This window comes from Arachis hypogaea, chromosome 4 (assembly GCF_003086295.3).
Source record: "Arachis hypogaea cultivar Tifrunner chromosome 4, arahy.Tifrunner.gnm2.J5K5, whole genome shotgun sequence".
Classification (NCBI taxonomy): Eukaryota; Viridiplantae; Streptophyta; class Magnoliopsida; order Fabales; family Fabaceae; genus Arachis; species Arachis hypogaea.
Window position 1 is genome coordinate 110,561,617 of NC_092039.1, and position 20,569 is coordinate 110,582,185.

The 20,569-nt window shown below is 30.9% G+C and overlaps 2 protein-coding genes across 6 annotated transcripts; both read left to right on the top strand.

The window, feature by feature from the left end:
• Nucleotides 1-2,398: 2,398 nt before the first annotated feature.
• LOC112797254 (probable LRR receptor-like serine/threonine-protein kinase At1g06840) lies at nt 2,399-9,774 on the top strand. 2 transcript variants are annotated; one of them, XM_025840094.3, is made up of 21 exons: nt 2,399-2,808; nt 3,212-3,317; nt 3,469-3,619; nt 3,746-3,817; nt 3,948-4,019; nt 4,319-4,462; nt 4,561-4,632; nt 4,736-4,807; nt 4,915-4,989; nt 5,296-5,364; nt 5,476-5,544; nt 5,659-5,730; nt 5,906-5,992; nt 6,138-6,206; nt 6,331-6,839; nt 6,921-7,085; nt 7,176-7,459; nt 7,586-7,637; nt 7,724-7,977; nt 8,611-8,745; nt 9,021-9,774. In XM_025840094.3, exons 2-21 carry the CDS (start codon nt 3,221-3,223, stop codon nt 9,378-9,380), a joined length of 2,880 nt encoding a protein of 959 aa, XP_025695879.1. In that variant the 5' UTR covers nt 2,399-2,808; nt 3,212-3,220; the 3' UTR covers nt 9,381-9,774. The 2 variants fall into 2 exon arrangements, with proteins under 2 accessions (XP_025695879.1, XP_025695880.1); XM_025840095.3 differs by having other exon boundaries at nt 2,544-2,808; nt 3,948-4,087.
• A 2,524-nt stretch (nt 9,775-12,298) lies between these two features.
• On the top strand, nt 12,299-17,035 carry LOC112797255 (pentatricopeptide repeat-containing protein At1g56690, mitochondrial). 4 transcript variants are annotated; one of them, XM_025840098.3, is made up of 4 exons: nt 12,299-13,723; nt 13,823-15,060; nt 15,144-15,270; nt 16,536-17,035. In XM_025840098.3, exons 1-2 carry the CDS (start codon nt 12,747-12,749, stop codon nt 14,907-14,909), a joined length of 2,064 nt encoding a protein of 687 aa, XP_025695883.1. In that variant the 5' UTR covers nt 12,299-12,746; the 3' UTR covers nt 14,910-15,060; nt 15,144-15,270; nt 16,536-17,035. The 4 variants fall into 4 exon arrangements, with proteins under 4 accessions (XP_025695883.1, XP_025695881.1, XP_025695882.1 ...); XM_072235954.1 differs by having other exon boundaries at nt 12,382-13,723; nt 16,562-17,035; XM_025840096.3 differs by having other exon boundaries at nt 12,299-15,060.
• The last annotated feature ends 3,534 nt before the right edge of the window (nt 17,036-20,569 follow it).

Consider the following 20,569-nt stretch of genomic DNA (forward strand, 5'->3'; position numbering starts at 1 on the left):
AATTTACCAAAATTGAACTTAAATTGAGGAAATTCAATCTCATTATGTGCTCCACTTCCAAGATTTTTGGACAGACGTAGAAAGCATAGATGGGATGGAATTTGAACTTGGCCTATAAAACTCCATGAAAACAATTTCTCAATAAAAAATCGAGCTCTTCCCAAAAAAACTAACTTTACCCATATTTCATTAGGCTGGTCATAATATGTGAGTAGATCCAACCATCCTTCGATAAAATAGAGTTTATTGCCCCTTAGACGCTTACATCCATATTATTAGAACCCGAATTAGTGAATACAACTTGAAATGGTATTTGATTGATGTGGTACATTGTAAATGATTACGGCAAAAGACAATCGCACTAAAATATTAGATGAAAAGAATAAGTTGGAATAAGAACAATCAATCAATCATTAAATTATTAAAAGAATAATATAATAGAATGAGTATATAAAAAAATATAAAATTTTATAAATTATACCTTAAAATGATCAACTTCGATAAAAAATGAAAAATACATTTTTATTCTACTCTCATATCTAGGCTCACAAATCACAAAAAAAATTATATAAAATAGTCTTTATTAGAACAAAAATAATTATATAAATTAATTATTATTAAGTTAATTTTTATTATTTACGTTATACATTATATATTTATCGTAATTGAATAAACCATTATCATATCATATACATTTTTATTATGATTAAAATCATAGATTGTTGTTTTAATTTTTTAAGGTAGATATTAAAATTAATTTGGCGGAAATTACGATTAATTTAGAATTATATTATAATAATTAAAAATTAAAATTATCGAGAATTAACATAATTATGTATTAAATGCTAATTTGATGTATAATTATAAAAAAATTATTGACAATTAATATAATCATGCAGAAAATAAAACATAGCAACTAAAATTAATATTGTTAACTAATTGAAGTTAGGAAGACAATGTTTGGCAATTATTTTAGTATTTAATTATTAATATCTATTATTATTATTATTATTATTATTATTATTATTATTATTATTATTATTATTATTATTATTATTATTATAAATGGATCATGATTAACGTAACAACTTGCCACTAATAAAATTATTACATAATGAATGAGAATTAGAATTGTATCAATATAATTAAATTGAATAAAAATATATTCGATTGATAATTAGTTTAATAATACTTAAATATTGATTTTATATAATTATAATAAAGATATTTTTTAAATTAGTATAATCATGCATTATTCATTAAATGATAATTGTAATATAATTATAATATTGTAATATAATTATAATAAAGATATTTTTTCTAAATTAATTTTGAAGAGAGAATAGTACTTTCAGTTTGGAGAAAAAATGAATTCATGAAGAATTGACACCTCACTTTTATTAGTTGATAATGCATTAAATATTAATTTTATATAATTATAATAAAATTATTTTCCTAAATTAGTATAATCATGCATTATTCATTAAATGTTAATTGCAATATAATTATGATAAAGATATTTTTCTAAAATAAATTTAGAAGAGAAAATTGTGCTTTCACAAAGAATTGACATGCACATAACCTTTATTAGTTGGGAAAAAAATCAGTTTTAGAAATAGGTCACCATTAATTATTTTAGCATTTAATTAATTAATTAATAATAATAATAATAATAATAATAATAATATAAATGGGTTACTATTAATGTAACAATTTGTCATTAATAAAATTATTACATAATGAATGAGAATTAAAAATATTGATGATTGATAATTAGTTTCATAATGTATTGAATATTAATTTGATATAATTATACTGAATATATTTTCTTAAATTAGTATAATCATGCATTATTTATTAAATGTTAATTGTAATATAATTATAGTAAATTTATTTGGGAGAAAAAATTTATGAATTATTGACACTTTACTTTAATTAATTGAAAAAAATTCAGTTTTAGTAGATTAAGAAGATAAATTATTTTAAGATTTTAAGACATTAAAAATTAACATTTTCTGTTTTCAAATCCTTTTTATTTTTACAAAATCAAAATAATATAATTTTATATTTTATTTCATTATTTTGTACAAAATATTAAAAAAAATACAAACCAAACATATGCGTAATATATATATATATATATATATATATATATATAGAAAAGTAACATTAGATTATACACAAAATTACCAAACACTACTAATAACTTTGCTTTTACGTGTGTGGGTGGCGGTGCATGCATTGATTGAAAAAGAATGGTGGCTGGTGTCTTACATTGAAATGAGAAAGTTGGTGCACACATTTTGCTCTTTATTATATTCTATTCTATTAATATATAATAAAAATTAAAATAAAAATAATATTATAATATTAGCGTGTTCAGATTTGGTGAGCTTTTGACTATTGAGAAAGTGGATGAGCCAACCATGATGACAGTTCCATTTCAGAGAAAGATTTTTCTCAATTTAATAAATATAATTAATTTATATTACTAGTTAAACTAAAATAATAATAATGTCTAAGCAATTTTAGAATATTCATTCATTAACATCATTATTATTATCATATGATATCAGTGGTGATGATGAAGAATAAGGACTTAAATGATTTATATTAAGATGATAACAAGTTCCCCACGGAGAATTCTTTTTTTTCTTTCTGAGTTTTGACTTTGGATCTTTGCTTGATTGATTTCAAGGGATTTCTTTCACTACTGTTCATTTCAATCTCAGTCATTATTATTTCAATCATACCAACTTCAACTTCTCAACTAAGAATTTCTTTCTATCTAGCTCTCTCTCTTTTGGGGTATGTATGGAATTTAATTTACTAACTCATTTGATAATTGATATGATTTTTTTTATTTTTCATATTTGAGTAGATTGCTGTTTTGAGTTATCTGAGAAAGTTAGGTGAATATAAGCTTTGCCACCTTAGAACGTCTGTTCTAAGTTTTCCAACCATAGGAAGAATCAACACAAGCTATTATTGTATCTGTCTTGTTTTCATCTTGGTTGTTCTTACTTTTGTGATTTGGTTGATTTTGCACTGGAAAATGACAAGATCAAAAGGGACATTATAGTTATTTTCATGTTTTTGTTGGTTTTAACTTTATTTGCAAGAAGTTTCATTTTATGCCTATAATGTGTTTGCTGAATTGTCTGAATATATGGTGATATGTTATCCTTTTTTCCATTTGATTTCTTTGTAGGATACTGTGATGCCGGCTCTGAGAAGAACACATGGATATGCCTTGGCTGTTTTGTTCTGTTTATTCATCTCCATAGCAGCATCACAGCCAACAGATCCTTCAGAAGGTGAGTTTGTAGAAGGAGAAAAAAATGCATTCAAAGTCTAATTGATTTAAGATTTTGGAAAGTGTGCTACATGCATATAATTAATATCAATTTGACTTGTCATGTGAAGTTTTTAAAACCTTTAAATATTATGTCTATCTTCTATTTGTAGTAAATGCACTGAAAGGGATAAAGAAAAGTTTGATTGATCCCATGAACAAACTAAAGAGCTGGAATAAGGGTGACCCCTGTAGATCAAACTGGACTGGAGTTTGGTGTTTCGATAAGGTTGGGGATGACGGTTACTTCCATGTCCAGGAGTTGTATGGCCTCTCTATCCTTCTACTTTTTCTTTCTCCAAAGTTGTCTTGTTTTATATGGCACAGAATTAATATTCCAGGGATTTATAAATTGTAATTAGTATTCTCTTATGACAATTGTACTGAAAGGTACTTGATGACTGCGAATCTTTCGGGAACTCTAGCACCTGAACTTGGTCAGCTGTCTCAGCTGGAGATCCTGTGAGTTGTGAAATTTTATGAATTAATTCTCTGGAAAACAAAAGAAAGCAAAAGCTTTAGAGGGGCTTTCTAGTAATATGTTATGTTATGTCATGCTAATATCTGTTATTATTTTGTGCTTGAATTGAAGGGATTTCATGTGGAATAAGCTGACAGGCACAATACCAAAGGAGATTGGGAATATTGCAACACTGAAACTCTTGTAAGAACCTATACCAAAGAAGATGAAATTATTATAATTGATCCTCATCAAGTTCTCTTTTTTCAAAGGTGTTGTTCTATCTGTCATCCTTGTTGATATTGTCTGAGATTTGTTTCAAAAGATCAATCATGATTGCCTATGTGTATAACCAGAATTAAATTTGGACTTCTGCTGGTCCTGATGTCGTTATAAATAGACATGTATGGCGTAATCTAGTTGGCTGAGTTTAGAAGCAAGGTTTATGGAGTTGGGTGAAATTATATATATATATATATATATATGATGCTTTGTACTTTCAGGCTTCTGAATGGAAATAATTTATCCGGTAGCTTACCGGATGAGCTCGGCAACCTAACAAAATTAAACAGATTCCAAGTCGACGAAAACCAATTGTCGGGTCCAATCCCAGTGTCATTTGCCAACATGACCAATGTTAAACACCTGTGAGTGAATCCTGATGGCCCATATGCACAACCAACTGAACTTGAAGCTGGATTTCTTATTTATCACCTTATCTGATTTGTTTGCATATTCCCTGCAGCCACATGAACAACAACTCATTTAGTGGTCAACTTCCACCCGAACTTTCGAAGCTGCCTAATCTTATCCACTTGTGAGTATTTAAGCTCTTTATTTTGCTTCCTGAGATGCCTTCTGGACTGATTAATTGTTTTCAAGTTTTAACTGTGCCTGTTTTGTTGAAATGACTTTTAAAGGCTTGTGGATAACAACAACTTATCTGGTTATCTTCCACCAGAATACTCCATGCTCCAAGGGTTGCGAATACTGTATGTCCTACTTCCATATATTTTCTTTTTTATTTGAAGCAGTTATCAACTTTTTCATCTTTGTGTATTATAGAAGTTAATATGCATCTATTTGATTTCCCTTGCAGCCAACTTGATAACAATAATTTCAGTGGGAATGGAATTCCTTCTACCTATGCAAACTTATCCAGGCTTGTAAAACTGTAAGTATTATTTTAACCATGCAATCCGAATGTCTGATATCCTACCTTTGATAGTATCATTCTTAAATATAATTTGTGGTAAAAGATGGGGAGTTTTTGAATCTTTATGCTTAATCGCCAAAGAGCTTTCATGTGAAGTTTTGGAACTTGGAAGTATCAAGTATGTAAAAAATCACATGCTTTGGGCTCCTAGCTCAAGCTCAAGCAGGATATTAAGTCACAAGCTTAGCATTCAAGAACATAAGAACAATTTTTATTTTTATTTATTTATTTTTCGGGGCTAATGTTTACTCTTTGGCTTGGCAGGAGTCTGAGAAACTGCAATCTACAAGGAACTGTTCCTGATTTCAGCCCAATAGCAAATCTTAGCTATTTGTATGTTTAGCTATCTCTGGTGATTTTGCATTGTGACTAGTGACATTGAAATAATTTTCTTCTCCTTTTTATGGCTACCCTCTAATTTGTGGTTGTTGGTTCATGTTGTAGAGATCTTAGCTGGAATCATCTTACAGGACACTCGCCAACAAATAAACTTTCAGACAATATGACAACCATGTATGTAAATAGCCAATTTTATTTATATATTTTGTATATATAACAATGTTCGTTTATTTTCATGCTAGCCATGATCAACATGAGTCTGATGTAGTAATGCTCTTGCTGTTGCAGCAATCTGGCCAATAACAATCTCAATGGATCTATTCCTCGAAACTTCTCAAACCTGCCTCTTCTTCAGGAACTGTAAGAAGATACTCATCAACCTATTATATGTGATTATTATATAACACCATCTTGGATTTCTTGAATAAAAACTGTTTAGGAGAAGCGAGTTGCGATATAGACTCTAGTGAGACACTTGTACAAATGCAATTCTTTGCAGATTAGTTTGATGTTTCGCTTCTGTGGTTTATCACAGGTCACTTCAGAACAATATGTTGTCTGGATCCATCCCTGCTGGAATATGGCAGAACATCTCCTTAACTGCAAGTGCTAAACTTAAAATGTATCTGCTCCACTTCAATCTATAACAACATTGATTCTCTATTTCAAACTGATCTGTTTTGACAAAGAATTTATTAAGATGATGGAATGAATTTCTTTTGTCTAGTTTCCTAAGTGGTGCCATTATATTTGCCTTATCTATGCAGTGATCTCAGTAACAACTCCCTTTCAGACATTCTTGGAAATTCAACTACCCCGGCAAACGTTACCTTGAGGTATTATCATAGAATATGTTCCAATAATCAATAACTGAATTCTCCTTCTGTTGTTTAATTCATGTTAGCACCATTATGTTTTGATCATAAATTTCTTATAACTACTTTCTTTTTTCCTTTGAAGGCTTTCCGGCAATCCTATCTGCAAGAATTCTAACATTCATAATATTGTTCAATATTGTGGAAGTGAAGGAAAAGTAGCAACCATAGCCTTGCAATCAAAACTCAAATGTCCACCTCAAGCCTGTCCATCAGATAGTTTCTTCCAATACGTCCCGTCTTCCCCACTTCCTTGCTTTTGTGCAGCACCTTTGAAAATTGGATACAGATTGAAAAGTCCAAGCTTTTCTTACTTTCCTCCCTATATTACTTCTTTTGAGTCATATATAACTGATTCCTTAGACTTAGACCTCTATCAGTTATCAATTGATTCTTATGCTTGGGAAGAGGGACCTCGTCTTAGAATGTACTTGAAAATCTTTCCTTCATACAAACAAAATGGTTCCCATGTGTTCAATGAGAGTGAGGTCCGTCGCATTACAGGCATATTCACATCATGGAAATTTCCTCGAACTGATTTTTTCGGACCATATGAACTCATGAACTTAACTCTTGATGGACCTTATGCGAATTGTGAGTCTCTTGATGGACCTTAGCTATTAAGAATTGCATAACTTTGTTGAGTTTCTCTTAACTTCCATTTTTCTTCTATAGTTACGGGTGGCTCTGAATCAGGGAGGAGTAAAACTAAAACTGGTGTATTAGTTGCTGCTATTGTAGCAGGTGTTGCTTGTGTTTTGGCAATATCTGCATTGATCTATATCCTGATCACTAGAAAACATATCCAATACCAGAGCAAGCTTTCGAGGAAGCGAGTGTGTAAGTATTCTAAGTGTTTCTGCTGATATAGTGTTATATTTATCTCTGAAAAAAGATATTCAAATACTTCTTTCTCTTTCGGTTTTGCAGCCACAAATGTATCCATCAAAATAGATGGTGTCAAAGCATTTACTTTCAAAGAGTTGTCTCATGCTACCGACAAATTTGACATCTCGACTAAAGTTGGCGAAGGAGGTTATGGGAATGTATACAAGGGCATTTTATCTGATGAAACATTTGTAGCCATAAAGCGAGCCGAAGAAGGTTCCTTACAAGGTCAGAAGGAGTTTTTGACTGAGATAGAGCTATTATCAAGGATACATCATCGAAATCTTGTCCAACTGATCGGATATTGTAATGAAGAAGGGGAGCAGGTATATTATGGCTGCACTTGGCTTCCTTAAACTAGTTTAATGAAGAGTTTGATCTGCATAAATCTACAGAGTGAACATTACCAAAGTATAATATTATTCTCATGTTTATTTGTTCTGTTTGTTCAGATGCTGGTTTATGAATTCATGCCCAATGGCACCCTAAGGGACTGGATCTCTGGTAAGAAATTGTCGAATTTAACCTTTCTTCTTCTCCATATATGTAAGATGTGATCTATGTTAATGAACAATGCAATGATGTAACAGGCAAAAAGAGGAGGGGATGCCTGAGTTTTGTTATGAGGCTGAGAATTGCGATGGGTGCAGCTAAAGGGATACTTTATCTGCATACAGAGGCCAACCCTCCCATATTCCACAGAGATATCAAAGCAAGCAACATACTTTTGGACTCTAAGTTCACTGCTAAAGTGGCCGATTTTGGACTGTCGCGGCTTGCGCCATTCCTTGAGGAAGAAGGAACCGTCCCTAGATATGTGTCAACCGTTGTGAAGGGTACACCGGTACGTTTGACAATTTCAAATTTCCAATTTTTTGTAGTTGCAAAAACCATAAGGCTTTATTTGCAATGCTTACAAATCATCTTAAGACCAAGTAAATAAGTGTAGGGAAACATAGGAAGTATGAAGAGAAAGAGGGTTTCGACACATTGATAGTGATAGATATGCTTGCCTTAGTGATTAGCTTAGATAGTATTGTAATTAGTTAGAATACATGTGATCAAGTAATAGTTGGTTAATCTAAAATTTCGTATTAAAGCTACACTAGTTGACTTGATGTTTTCATCTTTACAGTACTATAGCTTATAAAATAGTAGAATAATTAACTAATACCTAATCACATCTATTCTAATTAGTGACCAAGGATCTCAACTAATCACTAACTAGTAACTAATACAATATCTCTATCATGGAGCTTAAACATACTTGTGATAATAATCTCATGCTCCAACCAATCTGACAGCTCTCCTCTTCAATTGGATAGATTTCATATCACATCTGATAGCGAAACAGCGTGTGTTGACTCAATATATGAGAACAAAAAAGATTATACATTAGTGAATTATTCTTCCATGACATGAAATTTCTAGCACTCTTGAAAGCAATCGAATCTCTGACCTTTATACTTGGCTGCAGGGTTATCTGGACCCAGAATACTTGTTGACACATAAGTTGACTGATAAATGTGATGTCTATAGCCTTGGGATAGTGTTCCTCGAACTTATAACCGGCATGAAACCAATATCACACGGGAAAAACATTGCCCGCGAGGTAATTCTTCAATTAACAATTTTTGCAACCCTTAAAAAGCATTGCTAAAATTAAGTCACTTTTTTACATTATGAATCCAGAAGCATAATACTACTTTGATATATTTGAAGATTAATATTATTTGAACATAACGATCTTAATGGATAAGTAGTATGTTTGCTCAGTTCAAGAAATATTTCTCAAAAATTCGAGATTCTCGACTATCAACTTCATATGAAGACAATTGCATCAGGTCTCCACCTTCGCAAAAATAATACGAAACATTATGTTGACAGGTTAATGTGGCTCGCCAATCTGACACAATAGATTCCATCATAGACAGCAACATGGGAGGGTTCTATCCATCAGATTGTATAGACAAGTTCCTAAGTCTTGCCCTGAGTTGCTGCCAAGACAATCCAGAGCAAAGGCCATCAATGTTGGACGTTGTTAGGGAACTTGAAGACATCATTGGAATGCTGCCAGAGACTGAGACAAGTTTCTCAATCTCTGATATAACCTCTGATAGTTCTGGCAAAATGGCACAATCTTCATCATCAGCATCAAATGTAACTAGGGAGGAACAACACACGTCTTCTTATGTTTCAGGAAGTGACCTTGTCAGTGGTGTGGTTCCCACCATTGTTCCCCGGTGATGCAAGGGTGTCGTGTGTACATTGTCAACTCAGATCTCATTCCCATCTGTTTTTCTTTCAATAGATGGTAGATGAGATATGAGTCGACTCGATCTTCTGTGTACAAATAACATTTTTCGAGTGGTGTCATAATATTGTAGATAGCCCTACACACACTTTACAAAAAAAAATTGTAACTATGGTAATTGAGCATCATTTTTAATGCTAACATTGTTATATATGTGATGATGGTAGGAGGTAGGAAGTTTAGTAGGGATGTATAATGTAGCTATTTTCTGAACTCCTCATGGGGGAGTTTGTACATTCTACACTATATACAGTATACACATGTAATCAAATACCATTGGTGGAAAATGGAATTCAAAAAAATAATACTATTCTTACATTTTTTCTATTTGTTGGAAGTTAATATATTTAGACCTAATTAATGATTAGGTTTAGTTAACCAGTATTATAATTAAACTTGTTAACAATTCAAAATAGATAAATTTCATAGGAAAACAGAAAAAAGTAAATTTATGCGCATCTTAACCATTGAAATTTTTTTTTATCAATTTAGTAAAGCCCTTTCACTTTTTTATTTTTAAAAAGTGTCTTTAGCAAAATTCTTTTATGTAATCACAAGTTTAACATCTATTATAATAAAAAAAGATAGATCAAATAGTGTTATATGAACTAATGATATTTATTTTTTCAAATCTTTTTTATAAAATTGTGATGTCAATACTAAATTTACTTTTGTAAGAACAATATGAAATAGCAACTGTCTACTATATAGTCACATTTATAATATTACAAAGAACAATATTTATATAGTTAATTTAGTATAATTTCACAATTTCTCATAGTAAATTCTCTAATTATATAAAAAGATATAGAGTGAATACCCATCTCGACTCATAATTTTTTCGAAGGATTACGAGGCCTCCAATAAAAAAATTACCCTTTTTGGTCTTTAATAGTTAGCTTTTCTATCAATGATTTCTTTTCAAAATATACTTATGTGACACTTTAATCACTAATATATCCTTTATTTAATTATTATAAATAAAAATAATTTAAAATCACTAATATTTCTTAGTTTTACACAGTAAATTTAGCTAATGTATTTGAAAAAGATAATAAAAAAAATAAAAAACTAAACAGCCTTGATAATTATCCTTAAAAGATTTGGAAGTGGCGCGTTGATTTTCACTTGATCCTGCGAGATGCAAACACAGTGACGGACACCATGATAAAGACGGCGTTGAGATCGCATTCGCAGCATGTAGTGCTTTAGAAAGAGTTTAAGATGAGTATTAAGAAGGATTGCCGCCTTCTTAGTCCCTTAGGAATTTGTTTTTCTTTTTTGCTTGGTTGTTTTAAATTTTCAATCATAAAGAAAAAAAATATAACAATACTCCCAACAAAAAAGAATTTGTCAATCCTAATTGATTCTTAATGAATACATCAACAATTTAACATGCTATGTAAGTTTATTCTGTCAGGAGTCCATTGATGAGAAGGGACTGGGGAAAGCTTGAACCCAATTCCTAGAGTGATGAATATAAGCGCAATTGAGATTCCTGGGGAGTTATACATTTCTGTATTGATAAGACCATTCACTATTTCTTGAAGCTCGATCCCTCCCCGGATGAACCATAGAGCCAAGAGAAACCATGAACCAGAATAAAAGAGCTTGTCCCACCCATTAAGTTAAGTGAAATCGATAAGACGGAATCCGTATTAGACCACTTCACTTATTTTAGTTTTAGTGGATCTTACGAAGTCCGGTCATCCAGGACATGATCCCATTAATAATTTAATATACAGAAAAAATATTGATAGAAGGACCAATCAATCTCATAAAAATAAAAATAAAAAATCAAAAAAAATATTTTTTTTATTGAGAATCTCGTTGTCTTTTAAAATAATTATCAGGTGCCGTTTAAATTTTTTTTCAAAGATATATGATGGAGCATGTTAGTTCATATCAAGAATTTAAATTCTAATATTCTATATCTGTTTAATTTATCTTTTGAATTTCATATAAAATCTCTATTTTTTCTATTTTAACTAGGTGATTTAAGGTAGACAAAAAGTCTCGTTTAAAATTACTGTAATGATCTTATGCATATTTAACTATTAAAACCCTATTTTTTTCATTTTTTGGTGTACAAAATTTACATATATAATTTGCAATAGTTATTGAAAAATTCTATAATTCATTTCACATACCTAATGACCAAAACAAAATTTGAATAAAATAAGGTATGATTGAATTTGCAGTCTTTCGCGAGTTTAACTCTCCCTATTTTTTTTTTTTTTTTTTTAAAAAGGTATGACTCTAAAAACTTAATAAAATTGATCGGTTTAATTAGAGCATAAAATTATCTAGTAAAAACTAATAAAAAAAACTGATCGAACTGATAATTAATTGATAAACCAATTGAATCGGCAGATTGTTCTTTAAAGATTTTTTGTATTTTAAATTTCTAATAAAAAAATGTAGATTGTTTAGAATTTAATTATAATGTCCGTATAAAATCGTTTACATGTGTATTTATATAATTTTTTTTATGTTTATCGCGTGAATAATTATGTAAAAGAATGATGGTCATCAAAATTAAATTTTATTTTTTACTCTTAAAATTTAGCAAAAATTTTAAAAATATTTCAAATTTTTAGTTTGTTTCATTTTCGTCTAAAAAATTTTCGATTTACATTAAATATATTCTCAACAGCTAAATTTTTAAAAAATTTAAACTCATACAATAAAAATACATAAAAATTATGTTTAATTTACTTGTATTAAAGATTATTATTATAAAATTATTATTAAATTAATCCTAATTTTTTTGAAAAATAAATTGCTAGAAACATATTTAACAAGATAAAAAAATTTTTCAATAAAATTAAAATAAAATAAAATTGAGGTGTATTTTTAAAATTTTTACTAAATTAAAGAAAAAAAAACTTTTAACAAAAAAGTAAAAAACAAAACACGCTCCCCTGGTCGGCTGCTCCCCTTCCTCTAACTCTAAACCCACTCATCATCATCAAAAGTTCAAAACTCACAGCCCCTACCATCGCCGAAGGCCATTGCCGAACTCTTCTCCTCCGGTAGAGGGTGCTGTCACCGCCGGCGGGGATAAGCCTTGGGTGCCGTCGTCGCCCGTGGAAGGTCTGCTCACTTCTCCTCACCGTCCCTCTTCGAGCTCACTCTGTCTCTCTCTCACTGCGACGTCTCTCTCTGCTCGGCTGTGGAGTATTCGCCTCGCTGGCACCTTCCTTCCTCCCTCGATTCTCGCAACCTTGACAATAAGAATAAGGTCTTCACAAGCATAGCGATCATAAATAAATTTGACAACAAATTTGGATGAAGTTATGTTGACTCATACTCTTCGCCATGCAACCTCACGTTGTCGACGACGCTTCTTCTTCACCACCATTATCATGCAACTCGTTAGAACACACTGCACCGCCACCACCAACCTCATCTCCCACTTCGCACGTACCGGTCAAATCTCCCACGCCCACAAGGTGTTCGACCAAATTCCCCAACCTCAACGAACCACTGCTTCCTGGAACGCCCTCATATCTGGTTACTTCCAAACCCGCCAACCCCACTTGGCCCTCCAGCTGTTCGACCAAATGCCCCAACGGAACACTGTGTCCTTTAACACCTTAATTTCCGGGTTCATAAAGAACAGGATGATTGTTGAATCCAGGAGAATTTTTGACACAATGCCAGACCGGAATGTGGTTTCGTGGACTTCGATGGTCCGTGGTTATGTTCAAATGGGTATGCTTGAAGAGGCTGAAGCATTGTTTTGGCAGATGCCAGATAAGAATGTGGTGTCTTGGACTGTGATGCTTGGTGGGTTGTTGCAGAGTGGGCGTTTTGAGGATGCACGTGACATGTTTGATATGATGCCCGTTAAGGATGTTGTGGCATATACGATTATGGTTGGTGGATACTGTGAAGAGGGGCGTCTGGATGAAGCGAGGGCATTGTTTGATGAGATGCCAAAGAGGAATGTGGTGACTTGGACTAGCATGGTTGCCGGGTATGCGAGAAATGGGCGTGTGGATGTTGCAAGGAAATTGTTTGAGGTGATGCCCGAGAGGAATGAGGTGTCTTGGACGGCAATGCTGATGGGGTATACTAGGAGTGGGAGGATGAGGGAGGCTTGTGAGATTTTCAAGGCAATGCCGAGGAAGCCTGTTGTTGCATGTAATGAGATGATCTTGGGATTTGGACTTGATGGGGATCTGGATAAGGCAAGATGTGTGTTTGAGCAAATGAAGGAGAGGGATGAGGGGACTTGGAGTGCCATGATCAAGGTTTATGAAAGGAAAGGGTATGAGTTAGAAGCATTAGATTTGTTTGCTAGGATGCAGAGAGAAGGTGTCGCATTGAATTTTCCCTCATTAATCAGTGTTCTTTCTGTGTGTACCAGCCTAGCAAGTCTTGATCATGGGAGACAGGTCCATGCCCAGTTGGTGAGATCCAAGTTTGATCAAGATTTGTATGTTGCCTCAGTGTTGATCACAATGTATGTTAAGTGTGGTGATCTTGTGAAAGGAAAACAGATTTTTGACAGATTTCCTTTGAAAGATGTAGTTATGTGGAATTCTATGATCACAGGTTATTCCCAGCATGGTTTGGCAGAGGAAGCTTTAGATGTCTTCCGTGACATGTGCTTCTTGGGAGTTCCACCAGATGATGTTACCTTTGTTGGAGTTCTTACAGCTTGTAGCTACAGTGGCATGGTGGATCAAGGGATTGAATTTTTTGAGTCAATGAAATATAAATATCAAGTGGAACCAGGAATCGAACACTATGCTTGCATGGTTGATTTGCTGGGTCGAGCAGGCAAGGTAAATGAAGCAATGAAACTAATAGAAAAGATGCCAATGGAACCAGATGCTATTGTTTGGGGTTCACTGTTAGGTGCATGCAGAACCTACATGAAGCTGGATTTGGGTGAAGTTGCAGTGGAGAAGCTTGCTCAGCTAGAGCCCAAAAATGCTGGGCCTTATGTCCTGCTCTCGCATATGTATGCCACCAAAGGAAGATGGAGGGATGTTGAAGTCCTTAGGGGAAAAATAAAAGCCAGGAGTGTTATCAAATTGCCTGGCTGCAGTTGGATTGAGGTGGAGAAGAAGGTACATATGTTCACAGGAGGAGACAGCAAGGGCCACCCCGAGCAGCCAGTTATTATGAAAATGTTGGAGAAGTTAGGTGGATTGTTAAGGGAAGCCGGGTACTGTCCGGATGGTAGCTTTGTGCTACATGATGTGGATGAGGAAGAGAAGACACATAGCTTGGGTTATCATAGTGAAAAACTAGCTGTAGCATATGGTCTCCTAAAAGTGCCTAATGGGATGCCAATTAGAGTCATAAAAAATTTGCGGGTTTGTGGCGATTGCCATTCTGCAATCAAATTGATTGCTAAAGTCACTGGAAGAGAAATTATTTTGAGGGATGCTAATAGATTTCACCATTTTAAGGATGGTCACTGTTCTTGCAAGGATTATTGGTGATTCCTGGAAACAAATCTTTACATATCGCCTTGAACTTGAGGAGTATATTGGAATAGCAAGGGCTGCTTTTTCTTTGGAGGGCTTTCTTGATGGTCTGAAGCTTCGCTACTTAGTACATTTAAGCCTTTACCTCATCTTTAACACAATAGGGGTGAGTATTATATTGCTACTTTCTGGATATTCTGTTGATGATTTCTTGTTAAAAAGGGAATTAATGCTTATATATTCTTGCAGCTCCAAGCCGTTGTGTTGCTATTAAAATGGATGGCATGACAGTGTTCACTTTCAAAAAATTGGTCATTGATACTGAGGACCAATAATTTTAGCTGCTCAAAGAGGTTATGCATGATGTTTGTTACTGGTATGTGTATGCTATTACCCATTTACTGCTATATTTTGGGTGATCTGGCTTGTGATTATGGAGTTCCTGATGGGGATGGAACCCTATATCATACAGGAAACATTCATTGCAAGTTAACTGTTTAGTAGCCCCTATGATACTCATCTTGTACTAGCTACGTTTTGGAGGGAAAGTGATAGAAGGGAAGGCCTTAAAATATAAAGCTTAATCCATTTTCTAATTCAAAACTTTTTCTTCCCTTCCCTTCTGGAATAAAAAAAAAAAACATGAAGGTAAAAGATAAGAAATTGATATTCAGGTAAATCAGCATTTTGTCACTTGAAAGGTTATAGTTCCAACAAAATAGTCCTGGAAAGATAAAAAATGTTTGACAAATTTAATCAAATGATGGTGTCAAAAATATTTCAAGTGTCGAAATGGTGGTTTACTCTTGATACCTTGGATAAAGAGATCATAAATAGTCTTAGTGAAAAGGTTAAGTAGTTTTCCCTAGTCTTTCTTATTTTCTCTTGTACTTGAGCCACATAAGATAAAGGTTTTTTACAGTGATATCAATTAGACTGAATTAGTTTCTTATTGAAAGAGGTTGTGTCCTGTTCTAATTTCCACTCTTAAAAACCATCATTTCAAGCTACCTACGGCTTTTATGTCTATTTTTCTTCTTAGTTTTGCTTGAGAGATAACTAAGAAATCGGATTGTTCATTTAAAAAAGAAAAGCACATTGGATTGTTAAGGTGATTCTTATGGCTAAGAACTCGTCCTGAAAGCTGCAATTAATCTCTTGCAAAATGATCATAAAGGAATAACTTATATTAAAGCAAATATTTTAGTGCATATAAAAGCCTAGGACTTCATTGTAGAAAATTATGTAAGGTAAATATGGCCTGTTTTTTTGGCATGAAGTTAGTTTTCCATTTTAGCTTTTTATGTGCGAAATCATATGTTGGTATGATAGTGTCATTAACATGCTTGCTTACCATCTGATTATATTAAGAGATTGACTTTGGAAACAGTTATTTTCATGTCAATAAAGAGAATTTGGGAGTGTCTACCATGATAGAGTGATCAGAAATTAAAAAATCTTTATGCTTCTAGAAAATGAATTGGTTATGAGATTTTCTTTAAAGTATTTTTCTTTATAATTTTTCTTGGTGACAGAAAATTAATTATAAGTTGACACTCCATTATTATATTAAGCAGTTGTTTTGCCATGAAAATTGCCAAATTGTTACCATTACATACGAAATGTTGTTTTAACTCGCAGAGACTTTGTCTTCTGAAATAAAAAAGGGACAGAGGGAAAACCATAAAATTCAGCACTTCAGGCAGTGACATCTCTGAGGCATCATTCCCATTGCAGAAAGTAGAAGAAGCAAGATGCCTTTTGGTTTTCGGAATATATTTTATGATTTTATGTTGGATGTCTCCATTGTTTAAGGTGAAATCTGTTGTGTTGTAATCTAGAAAATAGGAATAGGTAGCTGAGTTTTGAGGTCTTGCATTGAATTTATTCAAACTTCAACACATGCTAATTGAATTTATGTGTGCTTCAGATGTGTAGGGTGTGGGCCATTGCTGTAGCTTTGTCGTCTACTCGTTTTATTTTCTTCCTTTTTGATAAGGGTAAATTATTTTAAGGATAAAACTATTGGCAGAATGTTAGGATAGACTTGAAAAAAATTGTAACTGTGTGATATTCTCAATAGAATATCCATCTAATTATTCATTCTTATCAAATTTAAATGAGATTTGATTTTGTATCCATGTAATGCAATTTTATACATGAATTTAATTACGTAATATTATATTAGTATAAAAAATTATTTTTTATATTGATAACGTAAATAATTATCTAAAAAAAAGATGTAATTGGATGATGGAATAAAATGTTTTATATTATTTATTTGGATTAAGAATAAATTCATGTTTATTGGGATTTTATATTTTGCTTATCTTTTTTATCAATAGTTAAAATACTAAAATTAACAAAAAACAGTGTCATCTTAAAACAAAAGAGGATTTTTTTTTCTTTATTTCATTTTGATTTTATTTCATTCACGAAGTTATTAATAGATAAGGATAAGAAAGAATTTGATTAAATTAGTGCCAACTATTGTTACCATTTCAGTTTCACACACGTTTGCATGACTTTAGTCGACCGCTGTGATTCATAGTACACGAAGAAAGTCAAGGTCTAGTATATATGACGGCTTGCATTGATTCAATGAATGATTTGCTTACAGCACTTCTTTCCCTCCTACAATTTGGGATTAATTTTATATTATGTTTACTTGATTGAGCCACAAATATCAACATAAATTATCCCATGAGCTTATAGCTATAGGTTTTTCTTTACCCGTTTGATAAGATGTTCTTTTTTAAGGCTTCTTTTATTTATATATATATATATATATATATATATATATATATATATATATATATATATATTGATGAAAATAGAGCGCTACTCATTGTTATTGGAATGCTTGGTTTTTTTTTAACATGATATTAATTTTTTTAATTGTTATTAAGTAAATCGGATGGTCAGATTTAAAGGACAAAGAAATGTATGAAATCGGACCTCTAATTTTAGTGCATTCAAATTTTTTTTTGGACACTACACAAATTGATAGGTCTGATTTTAATACTTTAATTTTTTTATTTTTAAAAAAATAAAATTGGATGATCTGATTTCAATATTATAAATTTTATAATTTTTTCATAACAAAATCAAATGTGTTGTGATAAGAACAAACAACGTGGATGCCCATTCCCATGTAAAACTCACTTTTTCAAAGAAGGAATGACATTAAATGCATGTTGAAATTAAGCTCCCAATATGTCTATAAATAGAGGCTTTTGCCTCCGAGAGAAACACAAGCAAGTAATAATAAAATCACTTCTCTCTTTATGTTACAATCAAATACTCTTCTCTTTATATTTCTACTACAATTCTTTCTCTTCTTTTATTTTATTAGTATTCTAAATTCTCTTTTCTATTACTCTTTACATATAATATTAATAGCAATATTAATCATCTTTATTATATTGAGATAGTAACAATAAACATATGCGTTTCTCTCTCTCTTTATTTTTAATACTTTTTCTTATCTTTGTATATATATACACAATACAACATATAATATTATTATATATATATAAATATTATTAAGCTAATTATTTTAATACTAGAGTCTTCTATTTATACATTTTAATTATATATATATATATCTTTTATTTCACAACAAAATGCACCGATTCGTGGAATAGTCATATCATTGAGATACACTTTAAACTGAATATATGTGGCCATTATACGTTTTTTTCCAATAAAAAATGGAAAAGTATAGGGTACCAATATATTATCCTAATTTCTGCTAATTCTTATTTATATTTGTGTTTTTTGAAAGTGTGTTCGTAGATGTGTCTAATAATTAATATATTTTAAATACATATATAAACAGACACATCTAAAAAATATATCTATAAAGACACTTCTATTAAACACTGTTATAAAAAAGACATTTTTATTAGACACATCCACAAACACACTTTCATAAAATACAATTATAAATAAGAGTTGGCAGAAGTTGACAGATATGCTGTTGGTAACGTAGCGGAACCGATAAAAAATTACTTTGTGGATTTTAAACCCGTTTGTTTAAATTTTTAGATTATTTCTTTAAAAATAAATATTTATTTTACTTTTTGTGTCATTTGTTTATACTTTTTGAAAATGTATAAACAAAAAATTAAGTTAATTTGGTCAAAAGCAAAAACAGTTGAAGATAACAAATATAAACATTTATTATCATAAATGTTTATAATCAATATTTTTTCAAATCTAAAATATTTTAAAAAGACAAGTCTAACTTTTTAATATTAAATAAATAAATTAAAAAATATATAATAAAAAATTATCTTAGGTTGAGTTAAATATTAAATATTACTTAAAACTATTAACATTATTAGTTTTTAACTAAAATATTTAGATTATAAAGTTGTAATTAACTTTTATTTATTAATAGTTATTTATATCATGTGATATTAAGTTGTAAAAGTATTAAATAATTCATTATTTAAAAATAATTATATAATGTAATTTTTTTTCCTAGCATAAGTATGATATATGTTGTAATCTTATAAAAAAAAGTTGTTTCTATATTATATTATTGAATAAAGTATCGTTTTTGTCCCCAACTTTTGGGGTAAGTCCTATTTGTGTCTCTAACGTTTAAATCGTCCTATTTGTATTCCTAACGTTTATAAAAGTGATTCAATATTATCCTACTTTCAATTATACTAATAAATCAGATTATATTTTTCAATTATTTTCACTTGGATGTATTCATTCTCAATTACGTTTTACTTGGATGTGTTCGATTTTAATATTATACCCACTATTTGTATTTAGATTTAATTATGTCCCTAAAAAAGTGAATTATGTAAATGTTGTAGGAATTAGTTTCAACTTTTGATGAGCTATTTTTTAGACTCGATTCTATCCCAGACATTTGTATTCTAACTCCAAGAAGAGATTTTTTAAAACTCAAACTAAAGCGTTCATGATGTATAATTGACGGCAGGATAACATTGAATCACTTTTAAAAATGTTAGAGATAAAAATAGAACAATTTAAACGTTAGGGACACAAATAAGATTTACCCCAAATGTTGAGGACAAAAACAATACTTTACTCTATATTATATTATATCTAATTACTTCGGTAGAAAGTATTTTTAAAACAATCATGCAATGGATACACAAATAATCAATAAGTTAATTATCGTATAGAGTATATATTAAAATATAAAATATATAAGAACTGACTTGGTAAGTAATTTTTCTTTTTACACATAATAAATTTGTTTTCTGTAATTACATCTAAAAACAAAATAATTTTTTACTTCTGCTAACATTTCTATTTTGAATGAAGTACTTCTTTTAACCACACAACTAATATTTACATTATATGCACATTGAATTAGTTATTTACTCGTATAGAATACGGATTAAAATATAAAATACATTTAAAAAATAAATAAAAAATATATATTTATATATAAATTCATGGTAATTTGGTAACTGTTTTTATATATAAATATTTTTACACAACTAAATAAGCAAATATTAAAGTCCTTGCCACTTTAATAATGGAATTTAGAAAAGCTAAAACTTCCTTTTCAGCCTCCGTCATGGAGAAAAATTGCTAGGTATATATTAAGTGCAACTAAAATTTAGTTAAGAAATCCAAAGCAATCATGCTATTTAATATTTATATATCAAAAATCAACTACA

Excerpts from the sequence above, each read along its gene's own strand:
- LOC112797254 (XM_025840094.3), top strand. The coding sequence starts at position 3,221 with ATGCCGGCTCTGAGAAGAACACATGGATATGCCTTGGCTGTTTTGTTC. Across the intron at positions 3,318-3,468 it reads GCCAACAGATCCTTCAGAAG|TAAATGCACTGAAAGGGATA; the intron begins GTGAGTTTGTAG and ends TTCTATTTGTAG. Across the intron at positions 7,638-7,723 it reads CCTAAGGGACTGGATCTCTG|GCAAAAAGAGGAGGGGATGC; the intron begins GTAAGAAATTGT and ends ATGATGTAACAG.
- LOC112797255 (XM_025840096.3), top strand. The coding sequence starts at position 12,747 with ATGTTGACTCATACTCTTCGCCATGCAACCTCACGTTGTCGACGACGC.